This window comes from Labrus bergylta, chromosome 22, assembly GCF_963930695.1.
Source record: "Labrus bergylta chromosome 22, fLabBer1.1, whole genome shotgun sequence".
In the NCBI taxonomy this organism is placed as follows: Eukaryota; Metazoa; Chordata; class Actinopteri; order Labriformes; family Labridae; genus Labrus; species Labrus bergylta.
Window position 1 is genome coordinate 310,199 of NC_089216.1, and position 12,463 is coordinate 322,661.

Sequence of the window (12,463 nt, forward strand, 5' to 3'; positions counted from 1 at the left end):
CTTTGATTGACAACTGAAGCCTGCAGCTCAGAAAACATCAAAGTCAAACAAAAAGCAGGCTGACTCACTGTGTGTGTGTTTGTGTGTGTCTGTGTGTGTGTGTGTGTGTTTGCAGTGGAGATGCACGCAGAGATCTGCTACGCTGAGTGTCTGCTGCAGAAAGCCACGCTGACGTTCGTTCAGGTCAGATCCTCCGTCCGTCCGTCTCTTTATAACAATGTTTTCTGTAACCATTATTGAATAATAACTAAAGATCAGAATCATAAAGATCCTCAACATGTGAGCAGCCGATGCACATTTAGACACTTCTCTGTGCCCTGGATCTGCAATATTAAAATAAATACTACCCACACTGCATCATGATAGATTCTTTAAAATAACCCTGGTGATATCACAGTGACATCATAATCTGAACAGCCGTCCTCATGACTAGATTGGATTTTATTAGAAAAACATTGCATGCAGTTCTCAGTGAGGCCACTAGATGGTGCTCATGGTAAACAGAGTGTATCAGTAATAAGAGGAAACAGGACTTTTATATGTGTTTAAATAAGAAGGTAAAACACTGAACATGTTTGATTTATCTGGACTTTCAGAAATAAAGAAATAAATATATAATTTAAAATAGTTTCCCCCTGAGCAGGAAGGTTAGTGTGAGATGTTAAACTGAGTATATTCTGCTTGTATTCAATATCTAGAAAATAATCTGTCTTTGTCTCTTCAGGATGAGAACATGATCAGCTTCATCAAAGGGGGCATCAAGATCCGAACAAGCTACCAAATCTACAAGTAAGTGACAGTTTTTATTTTTTTATTCAGTTTCAGTTTCGTTCTGACTGTGACATCATGTTTCATCAATCAGGGAATGTCAGAACGTGCTGAATGCATCTCAGGACCTGGCGGGCCAGTCTGATGCGTTCAGACAGTTTGAGGGCGGAGTCAAGCTGGGCATCGGCTCCTTTAACCTGGTGAGTTCTTATAGCTGGTCACTGGTTGGTGTCATGTTGTTTAAATATTCAGTATAAAGCATTAATGCACTAAAATCACAAAAAAGACGTATGGGACATTTTGTGTTGCGTAGTGGAGTTACATTTATCCTAAATGTTCTTAAGAGTCTTAAAACCTGTGATTTGACTCAAGCTAGCAGGTTTGTTAAATCACCTTATCTTACAGTGGACTGAAAGAACCTGAGATGAAGTTTGAGATTTATGAAGGAAGTCTGCAGACTGCTCACTTTAGCTAACGTTACGTTCAGCTAGTTAATCAAAATGGGATGAAGAACCTGAATCAGATAGATTTTCATTGACCAAAAGGGTTGTCAATATTTTTGCTACTTTAAGTTCATCAAAGTTTCTTAAAATCATCTGAACTTTACTTCCACAGAAACAAGTTCAAAATTAGTTTGGTGTTAAATTTGATCCCCCCGCCCAAAGGTTTGGGTTATGGGTTGAGTTATAACATCTTACAAAAAGTGACTCACACAGTCTTGGCATGTCATGGGTTAAAGAATAAGTCAATATTTAATCAATTAGCAAGTTAAAGTCAAAATAATCATCACAAGAACACTCCTTATATGAAATGTTTTAGCCACGAATAGGAGTATGTCATCAGCATATCGGCGGATCATCAATATAAAAAGAGTCAAAATGTCGACTTCTTAAATGTTTTTTGTTTAAATTCTTAACTGTCTCTGGCTTTCAGATGTTGTCGCTCCTCCCTCAGAGGATTCTCAGGTTGTTGGAGTTCATCGGATTCTCAGGGAACAGGGTCAGTACATCACCTTTAAAGTGACACCGCCAAGTCTGTCTGTTGAGTGTAAAACATGTAAATATGAACTTTAAAGGACTTTCACACAGGTGTCATGCTTCATTTTGTTCATGAATTAATACCTGTGTGTGTCTGTGCAGGGCTTCGGTTTGTCTCAGCTGAGGGAGGGAGCGTCCAGTCACAGCCTGAGAGCGATCCTCAGCGCTCTGACTCTGCTCTTCTACCACACATACGTGTCGCTCATACTTGGTAGGAAACACATGTTGAGAATAGCGTTAGTTACTTAAGCTGCTCTAGCTGCCTACTCTTTGCTGCTCCCTCTGCATGCCACATTTGCATCCCTCCTCCTCCCAGCTCCTCTTTCATGCTGTCTGACTTAATCAAAAACATGCTGTTGTCACTCATGTCTGTTGGAGGATTTGCTGCTTCTCTCCCCGCCTTAAACAAGTTCTGTTGTATGATTTTAAAGGTTGAGTGTTCTTCTCTGGTCATGCAGAGTTCAGATCACATGTTACTGACATGATAACTGAAGGTGATCATGTTACTGACATGATAACAGAAGGTGATCATGTGACTGTGTTTGATCAGGGACTGGAGAGGGGAACCTGGTGGAGGCTGAAGCTCTGCTGGAGCCCTACAGACACAAATACCCCAAAGTAAGTCGACCAAACTGAGTCTGGATATAATATGAAATGTTCAGCCTCGAGACCTAAAAGACAATTAACGACGTCATGAGAACCGATCATGGCTTATGTTTCTGTTTTAATATCTACTGTGAAAGAAGTCAAAGCTGCACATACACATCTGCAGTGTTTAGCTGAAGAGATTTAAACATGTAAAAACTGCTTTTTGTTTCTGTTCTTTCAGGGCTCTATCATTCTCTTCTACTCTGCTCGTATCGCCACGCTGCGAGGGAACTTCGAGAAGGTCTGAAACACACACACATTTTAACTATCAGTGAGGACACTCATTCGCTTTACATAAATATTAGCTGACCCTAAAATTCAACTCAACTTGAGCCTCAATCAAAGTTCACCTCAGACAGTGAATGCTGTAACAAATCAAATCAAAGTGACAGTAATCGTCTCATGACCATTACAAATTCACCTGACATCACCTCTTATTTCAAAATAGAAATCACAAAAATGTAAGCCTAAATGACTAATATGTAAATCTATGTTCCTGTGTCTGTAGCTTTAAATATGTAAATGAACTGTGTCTGACCACGCCCCTCTCTGGAAGGGCTTGGGTGTCTCGGGCTTTCTCGCTCCATGTCCTGTTGTTTACGGTGAGAAGGCAGACTCAGAGGGCAGAACAAACACCTAGCTGTGGGAGTGTCACCCACCTGGGGGAGGGGCTACTGCCCTTTGTGATGTCATGAAGGGAAAATCTCCAAACGGCCTGTTTGAGCACACATTTTCTGAAAAGTGGAGCAGGAAAAAGTTATCAACAGTCTATGCAACACATCAGTTTCCTGGAATTTAGTGGAACTATTTAAATATATATATATATATATATATATATATATGTATCATGGCTCAGTGTTGATGTGTCAGATGTTTCCATGTTTCAGGCACGGGCGATGTACGAGGAGTGTATCAGCAGCCAGGAGGAGTGGAAGCAGATCCACCACCTGTGTTACTGGGAGCTGATGTGGACTCACTCCTACCAGCAGGAGTGGCAGCAGGCGTACCACTACGCTGACCTGCTGTGCAAAGAGAGCCGCTGGTCTAAAGTGAGTAGACACATACAAACCACATAAAGCTTTAAGATGTGACAGAAAACATCAGTTATAAAAATCTGATTGCTAGGGTCTACAAGTCAAAAACAATTTTCCTTACAAGTCAATTGTCCCATGCTCTGTCTAGATTATTTATTGTTTTGTAAATAATGGAAAGATTCTGCCAGTAGGCTGCCATATGGTCTAAGCCTATAGCAGCTTAGCTAGGAGTGTCCAAGTCTGAGCCAGCCCTTACTATAAGCTTTATCAAAAAGGAAATGTTTACCTGCTCTTAAAAGAGGGTGTCTGCCTCTGGGACTCTTACTGGTAGTTGATTCCAAAAGAGAGGGGCCTGATAACTGAAGGCTCTACCTCCCATAGTACATTTAGAGACTGTAGGTACCACGAGCAGGTCTGATAACTGAAGGCTCTACCTCCCATAGTACATTTAGAGACTGTAGGTACCACGAGCAGGTCTGATAACTGAAGGCTCTACCTACCATAGTACATTTAGAGACTGTAGGTACCACGAGCAGGTCTGATAACTGAAGGCTCTACCTCCCTCAGTACATTTAGAGACCGTAGGTACCATGAGCAGGTCTGATAACTGAAGGCTCTACCTCCCATAGTACATTTAGAGACTGTACCATGAGCAGGTCTGATAACTGAAGGCTCTACCTCCCATAGTACATTTAGAGACTGTAGGTACCATGAGCAGGCCGGATTACTGAAGGCTCTACCTCCCATAGTACATTTAGAGACCGTAGGTACCACGAGCAGGCCTGATAACTGAAGGCTCTACCTCCCATAGTACATTTAGAGACTGTACCATGAGCAGGTCTGATAACTGAAGGCTCTACCTCCCTCAGTACATTTAGAGACTGTAGGTACCATGAGCAGGCCGGATTACTGAAGGCTCTACCTCCCATAGTACATTTAGAGACCGTAGGTACCACGAGCAGGCCTGATAACTGAAGGCTCTACCTCCCATAGTACATTTAGAGACTGTACCATGAGCAGGTCTGATAACTGAAGGCTCTACCTCCCTCAGTACATTTAGAGACCGTAGGTACCATGAGCAGGCCTGATAACTGAAGGCTCTACCTCCCATAAGGACCAAGATAAATCCTCTCTTTCCTTTTGTCAGGCTATTTATGTGTACCAGAAAGCAGCCATCCTCAGCATGATGTCTGAGGAGGAGGTGAAGCAGACTGGGGAGGACATCATGGAGCTCTTTAGGTTAGTGAACCTCTTTTAGCATTAATAATGTTACTACAGGATCTTCTGGAGTTCACTTAAATCTCCACTCTTCAGACTTCATGTGTGAAATGTGTTGTAGGATGTGGATAATAAGGTGATCTTCTGTTTGGACTGTTTGAGAGTCTACACAGGATTTTATTGAGTTCAAATTCTGTAAGGTCTAACGGTCATGGTTAGGGGCTCAGGTTGTATGATATCATTCAGGGTTTAATAATATAAGTATGAATATGATTACTTGTGCAGGCAGGTGGAGGGGCTGAAACAACGGCTTGCGGGGAAGTCGATCCCAACAGAGAAATTTGCAGTGAGGAAGTCCAGACGCTACAAAGCTGCTAAGCCCATCCCCCTGGTCATCCCTGCACTGGTATACACACACCTCTCGACCATACACACAGAAAAATACATCTGTGCCATCACTTACAAAGATTTATTAGATATGTTTAATTTGGCCATGTAGAAATAGAAGAAATCTCAAAGTAGATCAACTACCTCAGATGTTGTTCCTAACACTGAACACTGCATGTGAGATGCACCGCCACTGGCTTAACAAGTGTTTCGATAGTAAAGACTTCAGTGAGCCATAAACGTAAATCATAAAAATGTTGAAAAATGCAAAAAAGAAGTTAAAAAGCCACCGTTTACGTAACAAAGCTGTCAACTTGCCACACTAGTTGTAACAGTGTTGTTGGCGTGTATTTTAATGAGTCATTAGGAAGTTATCTGTGACAAAACTGTTCCCTTCATCAGCAAATGAGCCGCATTGAAAGAAGTGTAATTCAACAACAGCGTTCATGACCATGCGTGGTTAGAGTGAACAAATGACTTGGAGTTGGTGGTAACTGTGTGCCGCAGTATTTGTAAGATATGCCATGCATATGTCATCCAGCCACAGAATTCAGAAATAATTCACACGATGTCCGTTTGTTCTTGTGGAAACAGTGAAATATACTGTAAAAAGTAGAAGCTTTCATTAACAGTCGATTATTACTGTTTTCTTCTTTGCAGGAGATGATGTACGTCTGGAACGGTTTCACCATCGTCGGGAAGAGAGCCGACTCTACCGAAGCCCTGCTGGTGACCATAGAGGCTGCTGAGGAGCAGCTTCGAGCCGACTCCAGTAAGTTGAAAAACTACAACAATGCTACTATTGCTACTTCCCCACAATCTTAACTAATTATACTGATCATTGGAGTGAACCTGGCGTGCCACAGGGTTCTTTTCTTGGCACACTTATCTTTTGTTTGTACTGCATGCAACTTATCAGAATAAATAATGACAGTTTATACTTTATGCAGATGATACTGCTACATAAGTTACCATTTAAACTAATAACCAAGGCAGGGGTTCCCAAACATTTCAGCTTGGGACCCCCAAAATAACTTTGCTAGAGACTGGGGAACCCCATTGTCCCTATTTTAGTAAATTATTGAAACATGTAACAGAACAACTGTAGTTGTACTTTAAATTCAACTATGTATATATGTATTAATGGGTAAAATGCGCAAATTAAATGATTAAACTATTTATTTGGTTATGGAAGGCATCTCGCAACTCCCCTCACATTGTCTCACAACCCCAACTTTGGGAAATACTGACCAAAGGCCAATCACCTGACAACAACTCTATGCATTAAGTTGATGTGGTGGAAGTGAAGAGATTAGAAACCACCAAGTCTCTAAATTCTCTTGAATATGTTTCCAGCCTCTTTGTGAATCTATGCCACTAAGTCTTAAGGTTACTGTAAAGCAGTATGGGGTCCTACATGGTACTAGCTCTGGATAGTAAACCAGCTACTTTAACAACATGTAGCTTAATAAATGTCTTATTTAAATATCTTTCCTTAACACAGTCAAGACAAGCTTTGTCTCTCACCTCTATTAATGATAAAATATGAGAAAACGATTTGTATCTTGTTCTGATCAGACCCGACTGAGTTTCATCCAGATGACAGCTGCCTGGTCCAGATGTTGAAGGGCCTCTGTCTGAAACACCTGGGCAGGTTGTTGCAGGCGGAGCTCTGCTTCACGCAGGTTCTCTCCAGGTAACGTAGAGACACGGAGTCAGGCACTTGTTTATCTCCTTGAGGTGTCAGAGAGAGAAGATAACGAGTCCTATCTGTATTTGTGTGTGTGTTTGACTTTCAGTGAGGGTCGTATCAGATACGATCACTACTTGATTCCCTTCACTCTGTATGAGCTGGGTCTGCTCTACAAACAGCAGGGAGACTTCACCAAGGCCGCCATGTACATCGAGAACGCCAAGTAAGCTCTCGTTCCTGAAGCCTTCCCTTTAATTCTATGTTCAAGAAACTGAACCAGAGCTTTTGTTCTTCATCAGGACTAACTACAAGGACTACTCCATGGAGTCCAGACTGCACTTCAGGATCCATGCGGCCCTCAGCAGCCTCAAAGGATCCCCTGTTGGGACCCCGTAATCCTCCCCAACACGTCACAGTGCAGCTGGACTCGAGGAGGGTCCAGGTGTATCTCACTCAGTGAAGACCAGTATCAGGGTGTGAGATCAGGAGTACGACAGGGCTCTCTCTATATATTTGTAATCATTATATGTATAACGTGCTTATTTATTCCTTCGACTCTGAGGACAGATGAGATTATTTCAAGTTACACCGACCCCCCCAACGGGCTTCCTCTCAGCGCCTGTCAGATAAAACGTGTTATCAGTCGAGCTTCTATTTAATCCCATTTTAATGTCAGGAAGGAGGGGGGGGGGGGGGGGGGGGTTCATATAAAAGCACAAGGTAGAAAAAAGTGTTTGCAGCAGAGATCAGCTGTTGAAGGCGACGAGGAGGAACCAATAAGAGACGAGAGATTCTCTTCTCACCGTCTGAACACATTATTTATAATCTTTATAGTTTGCCTTTATGATTTCCTTATGTCACGCCACATGTGCACGGAGCACGCCATCGTGTCTGTGCACATGCAACGCAGCCTTCTCACCAACCGTGGCTTTTAATAACACGCACACACACACGCACACACACACACACACACACACACACACACACACACACACACACACACACACACACACAGCTTAAAGACTCATACTCCAAGCTTGAACGTGCCAGGCAATAGAAAAGAAAGCAGAGTAACACAGCCGGCGGTACACGCTCACATTTAGCAGCAATATAAACAAGCTTAGCTAACACTCTATTAACCTCTCCGTCGTTTTCTCCGTCCGTGTTTCATGAAGTTCAGTTTTTAATGTAATTTGACTTTCATTTCTCAGACACCTATAATCTCTGCCATGGATGGTTTGAAGGTTCAATCAACTTAACGACAGGCTGGAGCTGAGGCGGGTTTTAAGCTAATGGGGACTGACTCACTTTGAAGTCAGCCTCTAGTGGACACTTGAGGAACTGCAGTTTTTATTTACACTTCAGCATCATTCATTTTTAAACTCGTTATGTTGCAGCTTGGTCACTGCACGCCGAACGGCCCCGCCTCCGAGGAATCTTTGCACAACTAAAACTTCCCTTTCTCCACGTCTGCTTCACTTCCTGTTGACAGAAAACTAAAAATCCTGAAGGATTAATTTATTTTACGAGTCGTCGTGTGTGTTATGAGAGATTTTATTATAAACACTAAACATGAAGAAATGAATGCTCGCTTTCTATTTATGGACTGACAAGTTTAAATAAAGCACAATCTAATATAAATATTTACCACCAGAAATACAAACAATAGTGAGAAATATTTCCTGACTTTATTCTTATTTTGCGTCTAATTGTTCAAAACTTTCCAACTCCAATAAAGGAGACAGCAGGGAACAGTTCGCCTTCTCCCCGTGACGAATGTGTCGACCTCAAAGACCAAATCATACGTGTCTCTTGCTCTGCGTGTCTTTTTTTTCTGTGTGTATTTGGTGCTTATTAATGATTATGTCCTATATTTATATTTAAGGGTGTAGTTTTTGAGTGTTTGATATCAAATGTAACGTAACAAGTTAACGCGCCAAGTGCAGAAAAATATTCAGAAGTTTGTTGTTAGTCTTAGAATAAAAAGACCAGAGTCCTTTATAGAGAAAGTTGTGACAAAACAAAATAACGCTCCAGTGGATTTTAATTTAACCGCTAATGCTTGGAAACTGAAAAGAGTTTTAAGCTAACATGCTAATATAGCCTAATGCTAACACTTCCTCCAGAAAATAATAAGCTCAGTCATAAAGTTAAAGGTATTGTACTGATCAATAATATTTCCAGTTAGATGCAGTGATTGATTTAACAAGGTGTGTTGTATTAGCATCGCACTCCTAGCTTATGCTACAACGTTAGCATGCTTTCTGTTCTGTCACAGAATGAACAAAAACTTTCACATCAGTGTTCGTTAACACCGGACTTCATCTCCACCTTACAGATCTAATTACTGACAAACCGCTCTGCTCAGATGATATCTGTTCACTTTGTTTACATCTGGGTTGGAGAGCACAGAGAGCAGGCCCGTTAACAGGAGCTACAGCCCCAACTAGTGGGGGACGGCTGCGTTGCAGTCTGAGCACAACATTAGTCCGACATCGAGTTAAAGCGTTAATAATTAGTTTCACCAACTTGTAATTCTGGTGCTGACTAGCGATGGCGTTTAACGGTTAAGTCGAGTAAACACATGCATCCCTAATGTGATTACTGACACCTTATTGTGTATCAAAATATCGAATAAATATGACAAGACACAAAATAACCAACAGTTTTGTTATTCTTGAGAGTCGAGGTAGAATAAAACCACAACATTTTATTCAAAATCAAGTTTTCAAACAGTCAACCTTTAGACGTTTTTGGGGTTAAAAATGGTGAAAAACTTGAAACTTTGACTTAAAGTACTGCTCAAAGAAAACCAAGTTGTCACAGACTTTCTTTAATGAAGGGTTTTTGTCGTCCTGTTTCATTCAGTTGTTCATGTCAGTGCCTCTGTGTGTCTGTGTTCCACTGTATCTCTGAAGCGTTTCTCTTTTTGCATTGCATGTTATTCTTTATTGTGAGACGTAACTGTATGTGCTTCACGGCAGGAAGTGATATGACCATATATGGCCAGGCTTTACCGTAACAGACGGTGATTAATGTGGTGCAATACAATGAAAACATGAGAATGATTCTTCATTTTGAGTCATTATGTGTTTATCTTTTATGTTTATGTGCCTCTTTGTGGGTGTCAGTATTTTGCCTTTTTTCTTGATTATTTCGCCTTGTGTTTATATTAAAGGTTTTTAAATTCAACGAGCGCATCAGAATCATTTGTGTTGGTTTGTCTTGTCGTTCACATTAGTGCAGAATGTTATTTTAAAGGAGCAATAACTATGACCCCTAGTGGTTAAAATCAGTACTGCAGTCTAAATTCTAATTGTAGAGAGCTGTCTCCCCCCCTCCCTCCTCTCTAGAGTGGATGCTCACTCAGGTCACCATGTGGTGGACTCTGAAGCTTCAGTGTTTATCCAGCTCTGCATGGGTCTGTAAACCTTTCTGTGTTCTAACCTCTCTCCATTTTTCAAAAGCATCTCCAATATTGATCCTAGTTTGAGCACGTTTCTGCTCGTGGAGCTTATTAGAAACATGCAGAGGCTTTTTAGGTCGGGTACAATCACTTCTATCTGAACCACTTCTCTTGACCGCTTCCATCACTGCAACACCTGTTGACCTGATAACTGCTCTCATATCTGACAAACCGAGGGGCGTCCAAAACGGCCGTGTGGGGGCGTGTCTTAAAAGCGCCTACCTTCTCTGATCCAAACAAATCCAGAGCATTCAGGAGCAGAATCTAAAGTTAGAAGGAGGACATACTGGCTGCTGCATTGTTGTCAGAGAAGCCAGCACTTCAACATAGCATGTTTCCTTAATGATCAGAGAGTAAGATACCTTTATCATCTCACTCTCTACACAGCTCACTGATTGGACCTTTAAGTTAGCGGAACTGTTCAACAACTTAAACCCAACTGGTGTCAAACTATCTCTGCTAGGACTTGTCATCCTGCCTATTTACGAATGTGTTTGTTTAGACTACAACTTATAAGATAATAATAATCAGGTTTATTGTTGTGTGTATGATGTTTTGTCGTCTAATATAACTTTGTGTGGAAACAAAATGAAAGCCATACTCCTCTAACTGGTTGCCTTTCAAGGATGTGATTGTTCTTCTTTAATCCTGACTGATTTATGTTTAACTTTGTTCTGAACACGTCTATAAGTTTTACAAACATTAAACTCAATGCTTCTGATCTTAAAGTCCTGTTTTTTATCCTCTGTCCGGCTAACTCTCACAGCTGAAGCTCAACATGGTTTTCATTGTTACAGATTATTAAACTTTGATACGATTTCAGTAAAAATCCAACTGATATCAGGACAACAAGAAGATGTCATAGGCAACCCATATTTGGTAATTTCTTGTTTTTAATGATCAAATATAGCAGGTAGACTCCTGCACACTGTTGTAACAGCACAAATATATTGGCAACACATTGGTGCTGTTACGACGGTGAAGTGCTCTTTTTACTGGCGGCAGATTTTGATTAAGAAAATTGACTCTTGATCTGATTGGTAAAGCTTCAATCGCTCATCAAAATAACAGATTGTTGTATTAAAAAGACCACCTTAAAGATAAACTGTCTCACTGCCAATTTCCATATAGTCAGCGCCACACTCTATGGTGCCGTCTGCTGCCACTGTTCTCAATGCTCCTGTTTCCACTTCACGCGTGATCTTGTAGTTCTCCTGTGATCTTGTGAGTACAGCCACTCATGGCTGCGCTCACGCTCCAGAAACAGACCCAATGGGGCAGGATGCTCACTGTCAGATGGAGCTGAATCGCGGCACTGACTGTCTTTGTTTATATCTGAATTTTGATACTTGTATATTTGACGTGTTAATCTTGATTTAAAGTTGTCTTACTAGTCTGATCTGCTCTCTCTGGTTATCTGTGTCTGTTCCCAAACCAAAACCAAATAAATGAATACAGTTTCAAACACTGTTTGTGTCTTTTAACCAATCATTGCCATCATGAGATTGATGTTTATGTTTCTTTCAAGCTAAAATTCTCAATCTCATGCACACTCCTGAAAATGTCTAGATTTGGTCCAAAGTCAGAATCTTCTGTCACCATGATGGCCTTCACCACCTTCCCAAGGGTCACCAGCAGTACAGCAGATGTTCTGATCTGGTCTGAACAGCTCGATGGTCATATCCTGAAACATCCTACCGATCCGAGAAATGACATCATCCACATGCTGAGGAGGTAGATCTAGAGTACTGGGTTGGACTTTAGGTCAGACTACTGTCCAACGCAGTCTGCAGTACATACTGTATACTACTGTTGAACTAAGAGTGGAGTATACTACATACTGCGTTTGATGGTTGTGTGTAAGTAGTTTCAAAAACCGCCCCAGTGTATGCATTATATACTGTACACTCATATGTGATATGACACATTACGATAAGTAACAATAAGTTACGATAAATAATGATACGCCACGATATGATATGTTACAATACAATATGACACCCAAAACTTGAACCCCAAAACTGAGTGTAAAACCAAATTTCCCTCGCTGGATTAATAATGTATGAATTATTATTTTTATACAACATCATCGTCCCCGTAGGAAAATCTGTCGTACTCTAAAGAATCTGGGTTTTTCCCACATGCGCCCCTCCCCCGACAATTTATTGACTTCTGTGGGACATAACATGATGAGTCAGCTGGATCGATTGGG

At 41.2% G+C, this 12,463-nt stretch overlaps 1 protein-coding gene across 1 annotated transcript in view; it reads left to right on the plus strand.

Moving 5' to 3' along the window:
- The window catches only part of LOC110002864 (tetratricopeptide repeat protein 39B), an 18,813-nt gene extending 8,836 nt beyond the window's left edge, over positions 1–9,977 (plus strand). The window contains 14 exon segments of the mRNA XM_065950299.1: positions 116–183; positions 725–789; positions 863–968; positions 1,702–1,767; positions 1,908–2,016; positions 2,356–2,423; positions 2,635–2,694; positions 3,341–3,502; positions 4,635–4,726; positions 4,991–5,111; positions 5,753–5,864; positions 6,671–6,788; positions 6,892–7,008; positions 7,085–9,977. Of these exon segments, the coding sequence (XP_065806371.1) occupies positions 116–183; positions 725–789; positions 863–968; positions 1,702–1,767; positions 1,908–2,016; positions 2,356–2,423; positions 2,635–2,694; positions 3,341–3,502; positions 4,635–4,726; positions 4,991–5,111; positions 5,753–5,864; positions 6,671–6,788; positions 6,892–7,008; positions 7,085–7,181 (1,361 nt within the window). The 3' untranslated portion in view covers positions 7,182–9,977.
- Positions 9,978–12,463: the final 2,486 nt, after the last annotated feature.